General features: G+C 40.4%; 1 protein-coding gene across 1 annotated transcript in view; it reads right to left on the bottom strand.

Moving 5' to 3' along the window:
* The window catches only part of Brinp1 (bone morphogenetic protein/retinoic acid inducible neural-specific 1), a 177,232-nt gene that overhangs the window by 126,212 nt on the left and 31,462 nt on the right, over window positions 1-19,558 (bottom strand). Inside the window, exon 2 of the mRNA XM_013030133.1 lies at window positions 6,008-6,275. Coding sequence (XP_012885587.1) covers window positions 6,008-6,225 — 218 coding nt within the window. The 5' untranslated portion in view covers window positions 6,226-6,275. The remainder of the gene's footprint in view (window positions 1-6,007; window positions 6,276-19,558) is intronic.

Raw genomic sequence — 19,558 nt, 5'->3', positions numbered from 1 at the left:
CCTTTCCAGATCCAAAGCTTTCAAATGATACCATAATTCCCCAATAAAATCCACCTTTGGAAATAATTGTTAAAGTGGTCACAAATACTGATGATCTCACAGTCAGGGGAAGAAATTAACAGAAAATAAAGCAAGAAGAAACAGTGTAAGCTCAGGAAACACCAGTAGACTATACTGACTTATAAATTATCATAGAAGAAATCAATGACTTCTATGAATATATCCAGCTTCTAGAATGAAAGAGTCCACATTTCTGAATTTCTTCCAAAATTCCAAGCTCTATATACTTGATTCTAAGCTTACGCTTAGATAAATTATTTCTGAAGGAAAGAGTTCCAGGTATTCACTATTCCCATTTTTCAGATGAGAAAAGTCTCAGAGTCATTTAAATTTATCCGTAATCAGAGGAATCCAAACATCAAAATATCTGGTAGCAAATCAAGTAACTGGGAAGAGGGCAAGTCATGAAAGAAAGCATGCTAAAGGCTCATGTAGAATATCCAAGGCATGCTTTTGGTTACCAGCCTTTCCTTTCTCTGTTGTACATGTGGACAATTTTCTCAGTCTTCTACTGGTTCAATTTTCTCATTTATAATATAGGACAATACTACTGTTTCCTTCACAATATGAACCAATTAATTAATATTTGATAGATGTATGATCTTCACAGAAAGCAAAAAAAAAAGATAATTCTATTGGAATGCTTTAGAACTTCATGAAAATATTTCCAGACAAAAGATAATTTAAATTGATTATTTGAACCACTAGGTGAAACAAACACTGTGATCGCTTCCTCCAGAGGAGAAAATTGAGTATCTGAAGGATCACTCTTATCATGCAATTATAATTGTTTTCTTATTTGCCTTTTCCTGCTTTATCCTTCAACCCTAGTCTGAGTTCTATGGAGGAGCAGCTGTGAAGTGTGTGTGTGTGTGTGTGTGTGTGTTATTGTTTACTATTGGTCGTCTGTCATCAAACAATAGCAGAGCTATGGCATATAGTCTGTGCTAAATTCTAAAGTAATATATTTATGAGTCAAGGAACTTTGCATGACTTGAAACACACTATAAAGAAACCAAGAGGAGACTTGCAGTCCAACAAAACCTAAGAATCAGAGGTCCAGAGAGAGACAGGATGAACATTTTCACTTACATATGTAAAAGCTAGATTTCGTTGAAAATTTTTAAGTAAGTATGTTGTATGGTATGCATCTAAATGTATGAACTGAAATATGGTAGATTCAAGAGATTCATTACAAAGGCAAAATCACAGTCCAACAAAATAGACACCAAGAAGCAAGTACTTGAAAGGAGTCGGGTAGGGTCAAGAGGAAAGGGAGAGCAATGAGGAGGAGAGGGGAAGGAAATGCAGTCAGGAATTCAACGTGTAGCCCACAAAATTAAGAAAAGTGAAGGAAGGGTAAGAATATAGAAAGGGGAGACATTGACCAAAATGCGCAACATTAATAAACAGCTTTGTTAGATGGTACCTTTTTGGTACAACTACTTAAAGATAACAAGAAAATGCGAAAAACAAAAAAACAAAAACATGAGAATCTAGTCTCCAAACCCACAATCCACACAAATAGCATGCTGTATTTTAAAATGACAATATTTCACAGAATCACGGCATTTCAGAGGGAGACTACCTCAGCTGGTTCACCCAATTTATAGAGGATGGCAGGAAGGTTCAAGGAACTTTCATTCCTTGGCCAAAAACATACAGCAAAGAAAAAAGCATACGGGAGGCTGGCTAGTAACTAGATTAGCCAATGGTCTGCCACTACTCCCTGCAGAATCAAGAATAACAACAGCAATATCAAAACCCTTATCTTCTGTTATCCTCTCTTACTTCAAGCCCTCTTCTGCCCAAGTTGTCTCAAGCATCAGTGTGGAGCTCATGTGTACAAACCAACCACAGCATGGACACAAAGACATGAGGGGAAACCACTGCTGAGATTGGAAACGTTTTCATATTTGCCACCGTCAGTGACTGCTCACCATGCCTCTAGGAAATGAAGTCACTTTTCGTGTGGAAAAGAATGTGGAAGAAGATGGTGATACTTTACCTAAGTGAGAAGGGGAATTTTCCAGGTTCTGGGTACTAGCTAAGACTTGAGATCTGACGCATCTTAGTAAAGATGGCTTTAGAGCATCCATTTGGTAAACATGTTCTTTCTCTGCTGAGGTAATGTCAAGTTTTTAATGTTCTGTATCCAGCCACATTAGCACACAGAAAGACAGACACATTGTGAAATGTATTAGTGTTTCAACAAAGTGATGCACAGAGAGGAACTGACAGCTTGTCCCAATGAGCATGTCCTAATTGGATCTAGATCTGACCAGTATTGGATGAGCACACATCTCTACGTACTTATTTGCATGCATGTCCATGTGTAGGTTCTGACAATAACTCCACCCACTCCTTACGCATCATGAATGCCAAGACAATGTTTATACTATATATTACTTCCTACTTCTGTCTATCCTGAACTTTTCCTTTGAACCATTTACCAAGACTGTGTGTGTGTGTGTGTGTGTGTGTGTGTGAAAGAGAGATAGAAGAGAGAGAGAGAATGGGAATGCTTAATTAATGTCAGTTTCCCCTACTAGAAGGAAGACTATGTTTATTTTATTCATCATTGTATTATCTGCCCTAGATATAGTACTGGGCCTGTAACTGTTGATTCATAATTATTTCATTTGAGGATTAAATAAAATAAGGAAGAAATCATGGATGGTCAAGGGCCTGAAATCTAAGTTGAACTCTATCATTTAATTAACCACATGAGCTTGGTTGAATCTTCTACTTAATTCTGGAGCTAGATAGCACGTTGAAATTCAGCTTGCTGGATGATTGCAAACTTTAAGCACTGCATTCAAAACCAAAGCACATATGAAAACTGGGCACAAAAGCAGATGCAAATCTCTTTCTAAGGGAAGTGGAGGACAGGGAGTCCTGGTTAATCGGCCCTTTGACCCTTTCCCCACACTGCAGTGGTTTCTATGGCTACTATAATCAGATCCTCCTCCCCGCCCCCATTTCAAATAACACAGGTTGGAAACCAATGATGCATACCAAATGAATGAGAAAAGTAGGATTCAGGAAAAGAGGGAGATTTGCCTAGTTTCACAAATCCAGTGCATGGAGAGGTAGAAAAAGTATCCAGATGTCCTAAATTTCAACCGCAATAGCAACATTTCACATCTCAGTATCCCTTAAACTAACATGCCAAATGTCTACAACTTAGTCATAATGAAGAATATGTGGAGGTCTAAATTCATTTGGGAGCCACACTGGCAATGAAGGCGAAGGCAAATATACAACACTGAATTAATGTTAGGTAGATTCACATGGGACCTTAACTCCAAACCCTCACTGGATGAATGACATAAATCAACAGACCCAACCTTCCCTAGTCCCAGTTTCCATCTGTACAATGTTAAGACACTGTCCACATCATAGAGAAGGCTCACATCCTGAAACATAATAAATGTTCAATAGAGGGATGTGACAGTATTGTGTATACGTGGTTCCTTTGGGGGAGAAGCTATTGAAGACTAAGGTATTTCAAAACTAATAACAACCATGTTGGTCATCTCACCTGGGCTATGGCTTACATTATAAAATGACAAATCATATCATATCACTACTACTTATTCTCAGGCTACTCACCCTCAGCATCTAACATAAGAATGTCACATGATGTTCACGTGGAAGACAAAGTCACACATAATACCAAAAGGTTATTATTTGATAAAATCCAGATAGCAGCATCTTTACTATGTCTTCAATTCCCCAAACCTAACATATCGAACCTACATCCTCCTACATCCAGTAGGAAAAATTTCAGAAAATCACATATTCGGTCTCATGCAGTAAATGCATATCCATACCTAGTTCGTGCATAAACACAAAGAACAAGGGCTGCATTCTGCCAGACAGTACTTATAAGGATCAAAATGTGAAATTAATTAGAAGACTACTGTTTTAGGGGATATTTAAAAATAGTTTTCCCAAGGGGGTAGCCCTTTGAATCAATCATTATATGTGTGAAATTCTGGTTCTCTCTTTCTTTTTCCTTCTACCATCTCTCATTTCTCTTCCTTTCCTTACCCCTTCATTTTACTCACCCTGTAATCATTTCTTTTCTTCCTCACATTTCATAATGTCCATAAGCACCTTTCCACAATAGCTTTCTGGTTATTTACAACTCTTCAAGACCCACAGAAAGTTTATCTATGAACTTTTCCACAAGCAAAGCTGTTGAACAACCTCACCCACTCCTGGGCCAACTTTCACACTGAAATTCAAGCATTCCATAAAGGATAGCAGGTAGTTGTATCTGATAGAGATTTCACTAATCACTATCTCCAATACACAATACTACAAAATGTTTGAAAATAATTGCCTACTTTTTATATCAACCACTAAAATGATGACAGGTCTAAACCCAGGCTTCTTAGCTACAGACCAGGATTCCTTCTTGCTCTTTATTCTAATTGGCTCAGAAATGTTAGAGATTGCCCTTTCATCCTTGACATTAAGACAAAAGCTCCAGAGGTTTTTGCTTTCCTCATTTCAACTCCACAATATTTATGGTGTGCTTATGGTAACAATGACCTCGCAAAAACCATCTGAGAATCTAGAAGGGGATTAATTTTATACATCTATGTAGATGTGGATATAGATACATAATATAGATTTATAAATACAGGCATGCATATGTGTATCTGCATGAATGTTTGTGAGTATATTTGTATGTATTTTCTTCAAGAGAATTTCTTCAAAGAATTTCCACTTAGGTGAGAACAAAATACAAGAATAAACTCTACTGGACAATGGTTTTTCGTGGATGATGAATAAATATAAAGAGTTGAGGACCTATCAAGGACATCATGATTAAGTAAAATGTGTAAAAAAAGTATTTTGAGCTACCAAGGCTTAGAAAACAGTACCCCATAGCATGGTATTATCCGTGCTAAGGGCTTACAACCCTGGACAAATGATAACTGAAGACTCAACACCTTCTTCTGCCCTCCGGTCTGTTGCCTATTTCCTCTAAAGCACTAGGTAGGATTTGGGATGAATTTCCCTTTTGTGTCTTCTCAAAGAAGACTTCTTCAAAAGGCGCTCAATTGTCTTGAATCCTCTCCCAAGAATCTCATCAATCAGGGGAGATTAATACAACAGACAGATTTTATTACACCTTCCCACCTGTGTTTCTCATGGGCTGTTCTGGGAAGCAAGTTTCATTGCCATGGAAACTTGACTTTCATTAACAGGGCAATCTTTCATTTGTCTAGCCTTTGCTCCTTGACCCCTCCATAACTTGGATGGCCACCATACCGCAGAAACCCTCAAAGCTGCTTTTTTTTTCTTCTGTAGTTAAAGATGTTACATGAAATTATATCATCTGGCCCTTCTTTAACTCTGATTTTTTTGTAGGACTCCATGCCTACCCAAACAAATAATATCAAAGGTCGGTTTTCCTACATAGACTTTCTTAAAGCATTTTTGGGGCCTCCCCTATACCAAGCTAACTCTTTTTCTGTTGACAACAACGACAATAAGTCATCAATGAGTTTAGATCTGCTCAAAAAAAGGGTGTCCTTTCAATATCTCTACTTTTTTCCACGTGCATAAACATATTTGGGTAGAATATTAGGTTTGTTAGCATTTGCCAATCCAGAGGCTTTGAACCCCAGTTTTACCATTTATTGACCATGTATCTGTAGACACATTATTAAACCTAGCGGTGACTCAGTTACACAAGTAGTTGATAATCATCTACATTAGGTGATTACTAAGATATTGTTTGCAATAAAACTACATAATGTGTACCAAGTACCATCATGAGCGGCATAAAATAAGCCCTCAGTAAATACTTCTCCACATCATGTATGCAAAGTAAAACCACAACAACAAAACCACAACAATCACAGCAACAGCAGGAAACAGCCTAGTTAAGATTGAAAGGCAATGGCTCTCTTAGCCAAGATCATACCTGTATATTTTATATCTGGTTGTAAATCCTTGACGGTGTCTTTCCACAAAGGATAGGTAGCTCCTGGAGTGGTGGAAAGGCCCCCTGTCTGAAATAAGCCAATCAAATTCCTTGGAGACATGTTGGTCTGTCCCAGCTGGCTCCTGGTGGGAGGGCTGCACTGAGATACCGCCCCATACAAACAGGAAGTAGAGGAGCTCAACAAACCTCCAGTTCATGCTTTTCTGCCGGCCTTTTTCCTCTCATTCTTGCTCCATTCTGTGGAGTCCTAAGAAAGAAGAGATCAAGAAGAAAGAAGAGAGAAACAAAGAAGGAAGTGGAAAGAGAGAAGAAAGACAAGGGAAAAGAAAAAAATTAACATGTTTTCATCAGCAGAGATTATCGTCTACCAGTTGAATGCTGTAAGGTTTGCAAAAGCCATTAGTTTCTGGCTAAAAGAATAAGATCTGTGGCAGCCTGGGCCACATCCTTGACTTGGCTTTGCATTACACATGTTTAATGAACGGATGCAAACTGTTTGGTCTCAAAGAGGCTGTTTCCTCATTGTCATACTTAGGAGGTGACTAGTTGACTTTATTGTAGCACGAGGTGCATCATAAATATTTAGAGTTGGTATGTTTTAAGAAAGAATGAAAGGATTAAACACAGAAGCTGAGCCTCATGGAGCCAGTCAGGACATGGAAAGAGAACTTAAGACTTTGTCTTACCCGCTATCTCCACAAACAACCCGCTTCTCAAAGCAAGGACATAAACAATAGTTGCCCTTTCCTCTTGCATGGACATGAACTCACTGTGTGTACCCTTTGTTTGTGTACTGTCAGACGAATGCAGCGCCTCAGAGTGGATTTTCAACCAGACTATCTGATCTGGATACCTTAGAGATGAAGAGTTCATGTACTTGTTGGATCTTACTTCGGCAAAGCTCAGGGGAATGTCTTCCAAACCAAATTCATGACCAGAGAATTCACCTATTAATGCCTTTGAAACGCAAGACCCTCTGGTATTCAAAAGAGAACCTGAAGGCTAAGGGGTTTGACGGGTCCTTGTGTACCTCTTGGATTGGCTGGTGGGTATCCCAACACAGTGGGGCTACATTAGACAAATAACTTGCATTCAAGCAAGAACATAGCATGTGTGTGTGTGTGTCTGTCTGTCTGTCTGTCAGTCTCTGTCTGTATATCTGTGCTGTATGTTTGTGTATGTGTGTGTATGTGTAGTACATAAATGAAAAATAATAAGACTATGTGCAGCGTTGGGAAAATGTATGATTTTATTTTTATCTCATCATCAGTCTACTTACTGGCTCAATATTGGACTCCTATGTTCCCCAACTTTGTATTCTGAAAGACCTTATCTTATTCCATATTGAAACTTTAATTATAAACGGCATTGCTTCATGCAAGTTATTTAACTTCTAAGTGCTGCCTCCAGTGCTTGGCATGAAAAAAGCAGGAATAATGATGGTGACTGTTAATATGGATGCTATGGATGCTGTCAGCTTAATTCTCCACCAGAGAGTGTTCATCTTTACGCTGTTCCCATGGTTTGACCATGCCATGTTTCTCCTGCAGTGACCAGATGAGGCTTCTGTTCTCATTGGTCTCTTCCTATTCATTAAAAAAAAATGCTATCCCTCATACCCTTCATTTCATTGACTCTAATTGCTCATTTTCTGTAACTGTACAAAAGCACTGGCTGCCTTGTGTTAATTATAATTCTTTGTTTCTATGTCTGTCTTGTTCATTTGACTATAAGTGTTTAACTGGTAAGAGCCTGCAGAAAACAGTTCTAGCCTTTTCTAGACATGGGACTAAGAACAGTGCCAGTATTTTAGCCTTTTATGGCTACCATTTTAAAATACGACGAGGACACAAACATTTTATCAACTGTAAAAACCACCTATACCCTGATTAAATACACATTAATGTCTTCTCTTTCAGCTGACTGTGGGAAGGCTGTAGGGATAAGACAAAAATAAATCAAAATGAAAAAGATGCAGATTTCCTGCACAGCTGAATATTTCCCTGTCTTGCCCAACTGCACCATTTTGTCATGAGTTGCCACAAAAATCGGCCTGTCACTGCACGCCCCAGCTGTCAGGACAAGGAAGAGAGGCACGTGTACAGAGAGTGGGCTGGAAAAAGCGATGGCCTGAAGTTTTGTTCAGAGCCTAAAACAAAACTGCACATGTTGAGCCCAGAACTGTAACAGCTACAGCTGCCAAAGCCTGTCTGCCAGAGCTCTCCAGAGCGGCAAGCAGAGGGAGGAGGCGATTGTTCAGAGATCCCCGACGTGAGCTCCAACACGCTGGAATCACAGCGTGTCACCCATACAGCCCTGCTACAGAGCTTCTGTTGTGAGTGGGTGCAGGTGGGAGGCTGTGAGAGAATGCCTTAGCTGTTATTGCAGAGAAGCAGGACAGAGAACAGGGTGGCTTTCAAAATGGGAACTGGAACGTGGTTACACATGGACCGGAGCGCGCGCGCGCGCGCGCGCGCGCGCGTGTGTGTGTGTGTGTGTGTGTGTGTGTCATAAGAGGATGAGACAGCCTACAGTCCTGGACTGAGGTAATTTTTGACAGCTCTCATCCATTGCTTTCCAAGTAGCGGCCATGTGTCTCCACAGGGACATCTTTAAATGTTACAGTCAAGTGGATGCTATTGGTATCTGCTGAGTAGAGACCAGAGCTACTGCTATACCTTCCACAATGCATAGGACAACCCTAGGCAACAAAGAATAATATGGACCAATAAACTGTACCAAAATGGAGAACTCTCTCCCTCCCTTCTCTCTCCTTCCCTCCCTCCCTCCCTCCCTCTGTCTCTCTTTGCCTCTCTCTGTCTATGTCTCTCTCTCTCTGCCTCTCTCTCTCTGAATTCCTGACTTAAGTGATAAATTGAGATTCCTGTCTTAAAGTTCCTGGTTAAGGGTTCTTCTCCTTCTGCTCCAGGCAGGGAAATTCGGTATATCTGACTGTATTTCAACTTGTTTTGTTTTGAGAGTCTGTGGTACACCTGCATTTCAGCAAGTTGAGGTAAGAACTTCCTGGAAGAAGTCAGAAACACTCTCTGTTGACTTAGAAAATCGTCATGATCCACAGAGCACTAAAAATAAAAATGGGTATTCCTATGAAGTGCATTTTAATAAAAATGGATATTTTTGCTCAGCGAGGAGATGAGCGACTTTATTATCTAAATGCTGTCAGATGAGCTATGACTTTGTAAAGCCCACTCAGTACCAGGTTTCAGCACTGTTGGAGACTCAATATAAAATAAGGGTCACATGATTTAATTGTTAAGCGCGTACACTATCCTTTCCTCTAAAATTTCCTGTTCTTCTCATAATACCAAAGCACACACTCTAGTTTAAATATTAATGAAGGCATATTCCACATGGCAGACACAGCTATTGCTCAGTCAACACTCAATAACTTTCCCACTCTCATAAATTCCCACACCCTCTAAGTGTCATAAGCAGAGACTTGAAGTGAGAGAATATGCTTGGAGGAAAAGAAATGTCAGTGGAAGGGAAAAAAGAAACACTCACAGGACGGCTGCATTTCAATCTTTTACGTGAAAGCCTACAGTTCAGTTTCTCTGCAAGTCATTTGGGGGAAGGAATTGTGCACTAAATGAGCATTTACTGTGTGTGACGAACCACACTGGTTCTTGATGTGAGTTTGGGGCAGAACCATGAGAAGAAGGCAAAGCCATAGTTTTACCCATTGACCAAATAAGCAATTGAGGTTCACAGAGGTTAAGTAACTGGCCCAGTGTCACAAAGCTAGCGGGATTAGAGTAGGAGGCTGCATGACCCAGTGCTGGACAATAGGCCTCATGTGACTACCAAGTATTTTAAAAGTGGCTAGTCTTAATGCAAAACTATTGAATTTCAAAAAAAAAAAAAGAAAGAAATTGGAGGCAATCACATAATGGATGCTAACTCCCTAAAGTTCGATATTAATTATATGTTGGAATACTACTTTGCATGTATTTTCTTTAAATAGAATATATCAAAATTAATTCCACCTTTTTCTTTTACATCTTTATATCTGTCTCTTAGAATGTTTTACATTTGGCTGCCATTCTATTTCTCTTGGGCACTGGAGGCATATGATGAACCCTTGTGCTATACGACATTACTAAGGAAGGTCATTCTTCTCTGTCCCCATTTCTGCCAGCTTGGGGAACTCCTTTTTACAAGTCTTTGACTTACCTCTTGCTTCCAAAACCCATAAGCCAACCAACCAACCAACAAACACACAGTAAAGTTATTACAAATAAAAATTCCTGTTTTAGGGTCGCAGCTCTTAGTCCATATCCTAGAGAAAGCTCAGAATATCTTCTACCTCACCTTTCACAGCTTTTGTGCTTCCAGAACATTCATAAAGGGACTTTCCTGCCACTGAGATTTAGAACCTGGGAATACAAGGCAGGTTTATTCTAAGTACTACCCTTGACCTCCTGTGACCTTCAGTGAGTCACTGGCTCCCAGCTGTGTGATGCTCTAGTCCACAGAGCTCCTGACACGACTGTAGCATGGAGAGCCTGTGAAACCCTTGGCTGAACTGTACTATATATAAGCCTGCAGTGTCATTAAGGGAATTGGGTTCATCCCACACAGAGCACATTCTCTAATCGTTGCTATTGTAAATTATTTACATCCTAGGCACACACTGCAGAGAAAGCAGAGAGAATGGCTTTCCAGCAGCCTGGTTACCAAGCACCTCCACTGGGGCTTTCTGCATGGATTACTAGGCCATGGCCCACATTCTAGGCCAGAGGGCAGATGAGAAGGCCTCATCTCCCCGCTTCCCCTAGGCACTCTAAGGTGGATAACTGGATCTGAAGGCATGATCCCGCTCCAACCTGTTGGACCTGATCTGACTGGATAGTCTCACAGAAGCCTCCATTTCCTAACCTGGATCATCCCATGAGACTTCTTCTCCCTGACCTACAGAAGCTGAGAGCCCTGTGTGTGTCACTTAACTCCCTGTCCCTCAGTTTCCTCATTTGTAAATTACAGAGATAACAAGCACCTCAAATGCTTCCGATGAGGACTGAGCCTTAAAGTTAGCTCCTTTCCACATGTTCACAGTAAATCCCCCAAACTAGAAGATATCAACCCTACAGAAAGACAAGTGTAGGGCCACCATATAGCACTTACAAAAGGCAATCAAATCACACTCTGGGGAGGCACAATCTCTCACTCAAGATTACTGCATCACAAGTAAAATGTTCTTTACAAGACTGCGGTCTGAATGGAAACCCAGAACACGGAGTCTTCCTGCTCTCCCTAAAGTCCTCAGTGGTGTGATGGGGAGAAGACTCCTGGACTGAGAAACAACAAGAGCACACCAACAATGCACTAAACGTTCCCACTGCCTAACTCACACCAGAGAAATTGAAAACAAGAATGCTCATTGAAAGAGAGGCAGGCTGAAGCCTGGCAGCAGAGTTGAGCTGGCAATTTAGGAAGTGATTTCTCCTGAACTCATGACACAGGTACTGTGACCCTCCTCCATGGACCAGAACTGGGCCACATACAAGAGAAACTGAGGCAAGATTGCCTGAGATCCAACCCAAGGGGGAGGAGACCCAGCAGAAGACTGGAGTTATGCTTATCTTTACCAAGAATCGAAGGGATGACTAGTAAGAATAGCTCCAATGGCAGAGTTGGCAGGGAGTAGTAGTTAAAGAAGAATCTTCCCCCTTACCTCCTTATTCTTGACGAAACCCTGAACTTGAAGAAGTATATCAACCTTAGGCAGATGGAGTCAATATGGCAAAATTGCAAATTTGGGAAGCAGAAGGATCTGTATAAAGGAAAAAGAGAAGCTCAAATAAAAGTTTCAAAAGATGCTCTGAAAGCTAGATATTGTGGCTTATGCCTATAATCCCAGTTACTCAGAGTGTAGAGATCAGGAGGATTTGATTTGAGACCAGCCCAGATAGAAAGTAAGCAAGACAAGACCCCATCTCAATCAATAAGCAAGGCATGGTAGTTCACACTTGTAGGCCCAGCCACATAAAAGGTCTTAGGTAAGAGAATTACCATCCAAGGCTGTCTCCAGACAAAAATGGAAGTCCTACCCAAAAAAATCATATCTCAAGTAGTTGAAGTGGTAGAAAATCTGCCTCAAAATCACAAGACCCTGAGTTCCAAACTAAAATACAACCAAAAATATATGAAAACAAAACAAGTAAATAATAAGTATTCTTATGAGAAGACTAGCACTTTCCAGTGAGATGATTCATGCTTATAATCTCTGGACATGAGAATCCAGGCCAGCCTGCGATATAAGACCCTGTTTCAGAAAAAGGAAGGCAGGAAGGCAGGAAAGAAGGAAGGAAGGAAAGAAGGAAGGAAGGAAGGAAGGAAAGAAGGGAGGAAGGAAGGGTGAGAGGGAGAAAGGACAAATTCAGGCACCTGTGGCTCACACTTACAATCCTAGCTACTCAGGAGGCTTAGTTCTGAAGATGGTAGTTTGAAGTCAACCTGGATAAGAAAGTCTGTAAGACTTTTATCTCCAATAAACTGCCAAAAAAGCCCCAAGGAGAGCTGTGGTCCATGTGGTAAAGCACTAGCCTTGAGCAAAGGAAGCTCAGGGGCAATGCTCAGGCCCCAAATTCAAGTCCTAGGACAAGCACACACAGATACACAGAAGATAAAAAATAAAATGAAAGATTTCCATGAAAGCTGCAAATCGTTGGTGGCAGATTTTCAGGAAGTACAAGCCAAGCAGGAGTTATCTCCTTACTTCTCCAAACTTGAACCCTACTCCCTGAAAACTCAGACATCAGACTTAGCCAGATGGAGGCAATATGGCAAAACCATACATTAAAGAAAGAGAATAATCTGGAGAAAGAGTGAATTTTTCACTTCAAAGAAAATGATCTACACATCGCAATATACTAAAGTGAACATTAATACCTAAACAAATACTATGTACAGGAAAGAGAATCTTGAAGCTATCTCCAAAGTTCTTGCGCGCCATGCTCATGTCTGTAATCCTAGCTACTCAGTAGGCAAAGATTTGAAGAAAATCTTTTTTCAAATGTAAACTTTAAAAAAATTGTGATGGTGCCCAAACTTGCATCAGAAACCTGATCGAAGAACAAGTTTAAAGAATAGCATACAGGAATCAAATACATTGTGCTTTTGTTGTCCAATCTTATCCTAAGCCAATTCTAAGGTCTGTGACTCAGGATTTTAATACATAAGCTCCAAAAGCCTACCATTAATACATATAGTTTTCTTATTCTGACAATCAAGAAATATCACAAATCTGCTATAAAGATATTATCAGGCTAATAAGTCAACCTGTGCTGTGAAACTTTTAGAAATGTTGGTGTTAGGGAAGGCCATAGAAATGCAAATTAAAATTAAAATATGTAAAATACTTATTTTTGTGATCTCAAGTATTACCCTTTGAATTAGCAATATAAACAAAGTTATCTGTAGCGTCTTTATCTCATAAATATTTCATTTGAGCCACATTTAGAAATGTGAAGATCTAAATTCCTACCTTTTGAGCTTTCTCCCTAGATTATCAGCCTTCTCTGCAGGAGATCTTTCAAAAGGAGAAGTGAAATTAATAATGCTTTTGAGTGCTTATTCTGTGCCAGTCTGGTAAAATTCAACAAATATCTACTAAGTCCAGGCTGTTTTGGCTCACAAAGGCTAAGGTGGAACTAAGAAGGTGATTTCAATGTAAAGTAATCACAAGGCAAAGACAAGAGTATGTCCAAGGTTCCATAGGTCTCTAATAGTGCTTCCTGAAAATGTTATCTAGTAAAGGCTTAGAAACAAGAAGCATTCACAAAGTAACAAGACATGGATCCTGGATCTCAAGCCAGAAAAAAGACATGTGGAAAAAGAATGGCAATTGGAATGGATACAGGATATACAAATAATTTGCCCTGGTTACTGTGGGTATTTAGGCACAGTAGCAAAAGATAGAAACAAGATCTGAATGGGGTACTGTGGTTTGCAGTCAAACCTTTACACATAACTGGTACTTTCCTCAAGGCAGAGATTCTACTACTCCCTTCCTGTGTATGGCCGGAATCTAGACCCAATCCTATGGCAGATGCTACACTGACATTTACTGAATGAATAACTATACAATTAGAAATTAAGATCATCCCCCTGGGATCATAGGGAGCCACTCAGGGCCATTTTTTTCCTGTAGTTCATAGGAAAGCTTATTAGAACAGAAATACATGTTTAAGGAGCTGGGAATGGTAGAGTGCTTGCCCAGAATGCATGAAACCCTGCATTCAACTCCTCAGGACCACATAAACAGAAAAAGCCAGAACTGGAGCTGTGGCTCAAGGGATATGAGTGCTAGCCTTGAGCAAAAGAAGCTTGTGCCCAGACCCTGAGTGTAAGCCTCAGGACTGGCCAAAAAATAAAGAAAGAAATAGATGTTTAATAGACTGTGTTAGTGGGTCATCTGTAGGGTGAGAATGATCCACTCAAGACTTCTAAACAGAAGAACTTCTACATTAGACATGCATTTCAGATGGATTGCTCCACATGCAGGGGGTAGTAAAGAGGCTTAGGGAAGGACAAGGGTGAAACAAAGGAGGCTGGTGCATTAGACTTAGTTATATATGAGCTGAACAAGCTGTCTGATACTTGACAAATGAAAAGACTGGGGCAAAACAAACAAGATTTGGTGGCTGGTAGGTGGAATGAGAAAATGAAGCTATGTATGAGGGCTCAAGACAAAATAGCTAGTTTGGTGAGTCAGATTAATGATAGTACCACACATGATAATGAACACTAGAAACAAAGGAATGCATTTAGAATTAATGACAACAAGTAACTTCTTAGATCTATTGAGTTCCTGGTACCTGTTTGTACAACTTTCAAGACAGGATTTCCAGTGGGCAATAAAAGCCTTGAGTCCAAATGAAAAGAGAGGCCAGAACTGAAGGATGAGATCTGTCAATTACTACAATCTAGTGGTGTTTAGAGCTCTTAGAGTGAATGAGATTACCCCCTGAGCACATGTGAGTCAAGAGTAATGGAAGCAAACAGTAGGAAATGCTCATATTTAGGCAGCACGAAGAGGGAAAAGATCCCATGAAGTAGACCGAGAAGACACTGTATGAAAGGAAGCAGAGATGTTTAAGACGAGAAGGGTCTCAAGTTTCAAAAGCTGCGGAGTGGAATAGCAAGAGAGAGACTTGAAATGCCAATTGTGCTTCAGAATTACAGAGGTGGTAGACAGTTTTCAACAGCTCAATAGGAGCTAGAGATTTCACTGAAAGAGATTAAAGCATGAACAGGAAATAAGGAAATGGTGACATAGAATGTAGATCTCTTGGCTAGTAAGGAAAGAGCAAAAGAGCATCAGCCAATACCTCTTTTCTCTGTCTATCAGAGAAACAGACCAACGGGTAATGTGGCCATTTTATTTTATAACAAGGCTTTAGTAGATTTTATATACACATAATACAGAGCCATCATGAAAGAAGAAAACAAAAACATGGAAGGCTACATACATATGACCAATAAGATGAAGTTAAGTGAAATGAACCCCAAGACAGGGACACAAGTGTTTTGTTTTCTTGCTTGCTATTGTTTCTAACGTATTAATAAGGTACCATGTGATTTTTTTTGTTGCTTTGTATGTTTCTCCCCCATGGTATAACCCCTGCTTTCACTGTATTTGATGTTGGGGAGGGGAAGGGAAAAAAAACAAAAGGTTTAAATAGGGATACAGGTTGACACATTCTAACAATGAGATGTACAAGACATTATGCTGAAAAAATGAACTTTACAATTTAGGCAGGGGGCCAGGAAGTATAGTTGTGGAGGTGGGAGGGAAAGGATGGTAGAGGAAAAACAAAGGAAGAGAAAGCAATGCTTGATAAGTAATGTACTCATTACCTTGTTCTGTAACTGTAACCTCTCTGTACAGTATTTTCACAATAAAAAACTTATTTAAAAAAAAACCATGGAAGGACAAGTAAACTAGTGGCTGAATGAGCCATGTGGGATCTGAGATTAGGGTGAAGTGTGTCAAACTCTGGGCTAGTTACCAGGTAATCAAAGAAAAATAAGAAAGTGCCCATAGCTTTAAGGTTCCATAGGGAGATATATCTGTGGCTCAAATTGCAGAACAATGAATTGGGGGGGGGCCTGAACTCTGGGCCTGGGCGCTGTCCCTCAGCTCTTCAGCTCAAGGCTAGTGCTCTACCACTTGAGCCACAGCACCACTTCTGGCTTTTTTTCTTTTTGCTTATGCAGTGCTGAGGAATCGAACCCAGGGCCTCATGAATGCAAGGCAAGCGCTCTACCACTGAGCCTCCTTTCCAGCCCCTGAATTGAATTTTATTAGCTGTACAACATGTCATTGGTGTGAAAGAAAAGTCACTCAGAGAGAGCAAGTTCAAGAAGACCTTCTCAGTGGGGATGAGATTTGATTTGGGTTCTAATAGGTTAAGTAGAGGTTTTCTAGCCATAAAGCAAGAAGATGAGAGGAAGGACATCCGCAGAGAAAATATGTTAAGTTATGGGACCAGTGTAAGCAAAAGCTTAGAATTAGGAAAATTCACGGACTAGTGCAAACTAGTCAGTTAGATGCTAAGTGCTACAAGAATGACATCCCCACAAAAACATAGTAAAGAACCAAGGAGGAAACAAGGATGCCAAAGCTAGGAGCCAGCTTTATCTGATTTCTATGAGACCGACCAGCCCCTGTGTGATTTTGAGGAATCCCCATCTCCTCGCTGAGCACCAGGGTTGCTTGATTTTCTTGGTTTCATCATTTCAACACGGATGCTTCTGTCTGAACATAGGTGTTGCTATATTTTTTTTTTTAGATTTCAGCATTCCAGCCACCATGTTGGAATACCTACTAAATTAATAAGTACAGAAGAAAGTAATTTGTGAATACAGTGTACTAGACTCTATGTCTTGCAATTTACCACATTTTATTTCAGCAGGGCTCCACTATAGGAGGGTTCGAGCTACACATCAATGGTTCCCCAACTTCCAAAGGGGCAGAAACCATTCCCCTTTCCTTGAAGTTCAGTTGATTCTCATCACTTCCTTTCATCCCTGGAATGTGGCAGAAATGGCCGTGTGCTAGTTGTGACCCTCTAACTCAACAGGCCTTGTAGGTCTCCATATAACCTCTTGTGCTTCTGCTACTTCCCCAAGAAACAAATGTATCTAATGTTTCAGGAGAGGAAGAATGACATGTACAACTGACTTCCCAGGGAACATCCCTCAAGGTCAGTTTAGCAGAGCTCCTTTTGTTGGACTGTAGGTGAAAACAGCTAGTCTCAGTCTGTAATTGGATTAGATCTGCTGGTCACTAAGTAACTGATTATTACAGAAGCAACAAGTGCCAATTATTTAAAACCGTGATGGAGGATTACCAGGGGTACTGTGTATTTTCTAAGCCTTCATTCCATACCACTATCACATGAAGTTCACCCTGTGCTAGAGAAATAAATGTGACTCCCTCTCTTCTCTTACAAAATGTCTCCATATTAATGCTGAGTCTAAAGCACTACACTGTCACATTTGCTAGTTTAATGGTTTTCACATGGGGACTAATAGGTTCCTCTTGTACCAGGATTCCATTACCATGAGTAGGAGAAGTCTCACGGGTATGTTTGAAGGTTCTCTACGGAACTGAGTGAATGGGAGGAAGGACTGCTATACACAGCAAGTTGTGGCAGGAATTCACAGACACATGACATAGCATCATTTCTCCCATTGTGTAGATAGAAAAATTGAGTCAATAAAGTTAGGTAGCTTTTTCTTTCTAAACGAACCCCATGAACAGTAAGAGTCAAAGATGAGATCTGATCTTCAGCTATGTTTAAGTTCACGTAGCATGGGCTCCTAAGTCTCTCTTCTTTGGAAATACATTTCCCTTTCCAGGTTTCTTTAGGAATTTTGAAATTTTGTCATCTTAAAACACTCCCAGATTGTATTTTAATGCATTGTGGGGATGCTTCACCCTTATTTCTGGAAGGAGAGGAGACATATTTCTGAAGGAGAGGACACTGAGTGGTTATGAAGGTTCTCTGTAACTCACAGGCTGTGATTAGTCCAAACTAATCCATCAATGCCTAAGAAAGGAAGATTGCAGGTTTTAAGCCAGAAAGGAATAAGGTGTTTCATTGGGAGCAGGAGGAAAGGTATGTGTGGGGGAGAGAGAAACATTGCATCTTTTGGATGAAAGGATCCTTAATCTTCAAAACACAATCCATTTTCCATACCAAAGTCCCTTCAAGCCTAGGAAGTCTGAGGCTTTAAATCAGGCAAGCAGCTTGTGTTTGCAGATTAAGAGGCCTTTGACCCAAAGGATCCTTTTTTTTGACACTCCAAAGGAAAGGCCTGGACTATTTCTAGCCCAAGTCTTTCCTGGTAGAGGAAGCTCTAAATGCAGTCTGAGGACATGGCTGCTTTCCTGCTGGGTCTGCCACACAGTAGGCAGTTAGATGAATGGAAGGGTTCCTCAAAGAGATCCTTTGCCCCCAAACATCATACCAGCTTCCTGACCAGGATGTCCCCAATGCTCATTATAGAATAAATACAACTTTGAAATATTGAAAGTTCCTGCTCAAGGAAAAAAATCTAAGAATACCATGCAGCAGGTGTGAGCTTATATCTAGCACCTTAGATAAGAGAAGGGACATTATTACGTCATCCAATTCCCATGGCAACACTAAGTGGTGAGCACCATGGGTAAACTGAGCTTCCAGTTCAAAAGCAAGGCAACTGAGTTCTAGAAAGTTAAGGCTGTGTGCCTGACCTTACCCAATCTTCCTTCCTTCTCTTTCCTTGTTCCCATTTCAGTCCCAAAGAAAAGGAAGGATAAGACAAAGCTAGAAGCATAGTTACTTGTCAGAATAGACCAGAATATTTCATAGGTTTTGCTGACACGGAGCAAAGCTGTGTCAGGATGCTCAACTTCCTAGACCTATTCCTACTGCCTCTGGAAAGGCTAGATTCGAACTCAAACAACTGAGGTCTTCCCCAACTCTTAAGAGTTGTTCTTTTTACTTATTTAACCAACAAGATTGACTTAAGTATCATTTGAGTTTCTGACAGTTTAACCTTGTCTTAGCTGTGGTTTTATATACTGCTAAACAACAACAAAAAGGAAACTTGCCCATTCTCTGTGTATGTGTAAAAGAAAACCAAGGAGAGAGAGAGACAGAGACAGAGAGACAGACAGAGACAGAGAGACAGACAGAGACAGAGAGAGCAAAGGACAGAGAGAGAGAGAGAGAGAGATCTGATCTTGGCTTGCCTTGAATGTGGGGATGTTGTACCAGACAAGAGAGATCAGGTTTGAGGGAGTGAGTGGATTTGATTTGTCTAAGCCTTAGGAAAGCAAATATTACTGAAATGTTGGCTGACCGCCACTGACTTCCAAACAGAAAATGGCTTCCAGATATACTGTGGGTACTCAGCAGGGTCTGTTAGAGTGAGTGATGGGGTGGCCGTGCACTGCTGGAGAGCAGGGAGAAAAATTATAATGTTCTCTTGACTGAGACTAACAGAAAGTGCCAG

The sequence above is a fragment of the Dipodomys ordii genome, unplaced genomic scaffold, assembly GCF_000151885.1.
Source record: "Dipodomys ordii isolate 6190 unplaced genomic scaffold, Dord_2.0 Scaffold127, whole genome shotgun sequence".
Taxonomy (NCBI): domain Eukaryota; kingdom Metazoa; phylum Chordata; class Mammalia; order Rodentia; family Heteromyidae; genus Dipodomys; species Dipodomys ordii.
The sequence above is the reverse complement of the archived record's forward strand: the minus strand, read 5'-3'. Positions and strand labels throughout refer to the sequence as shown.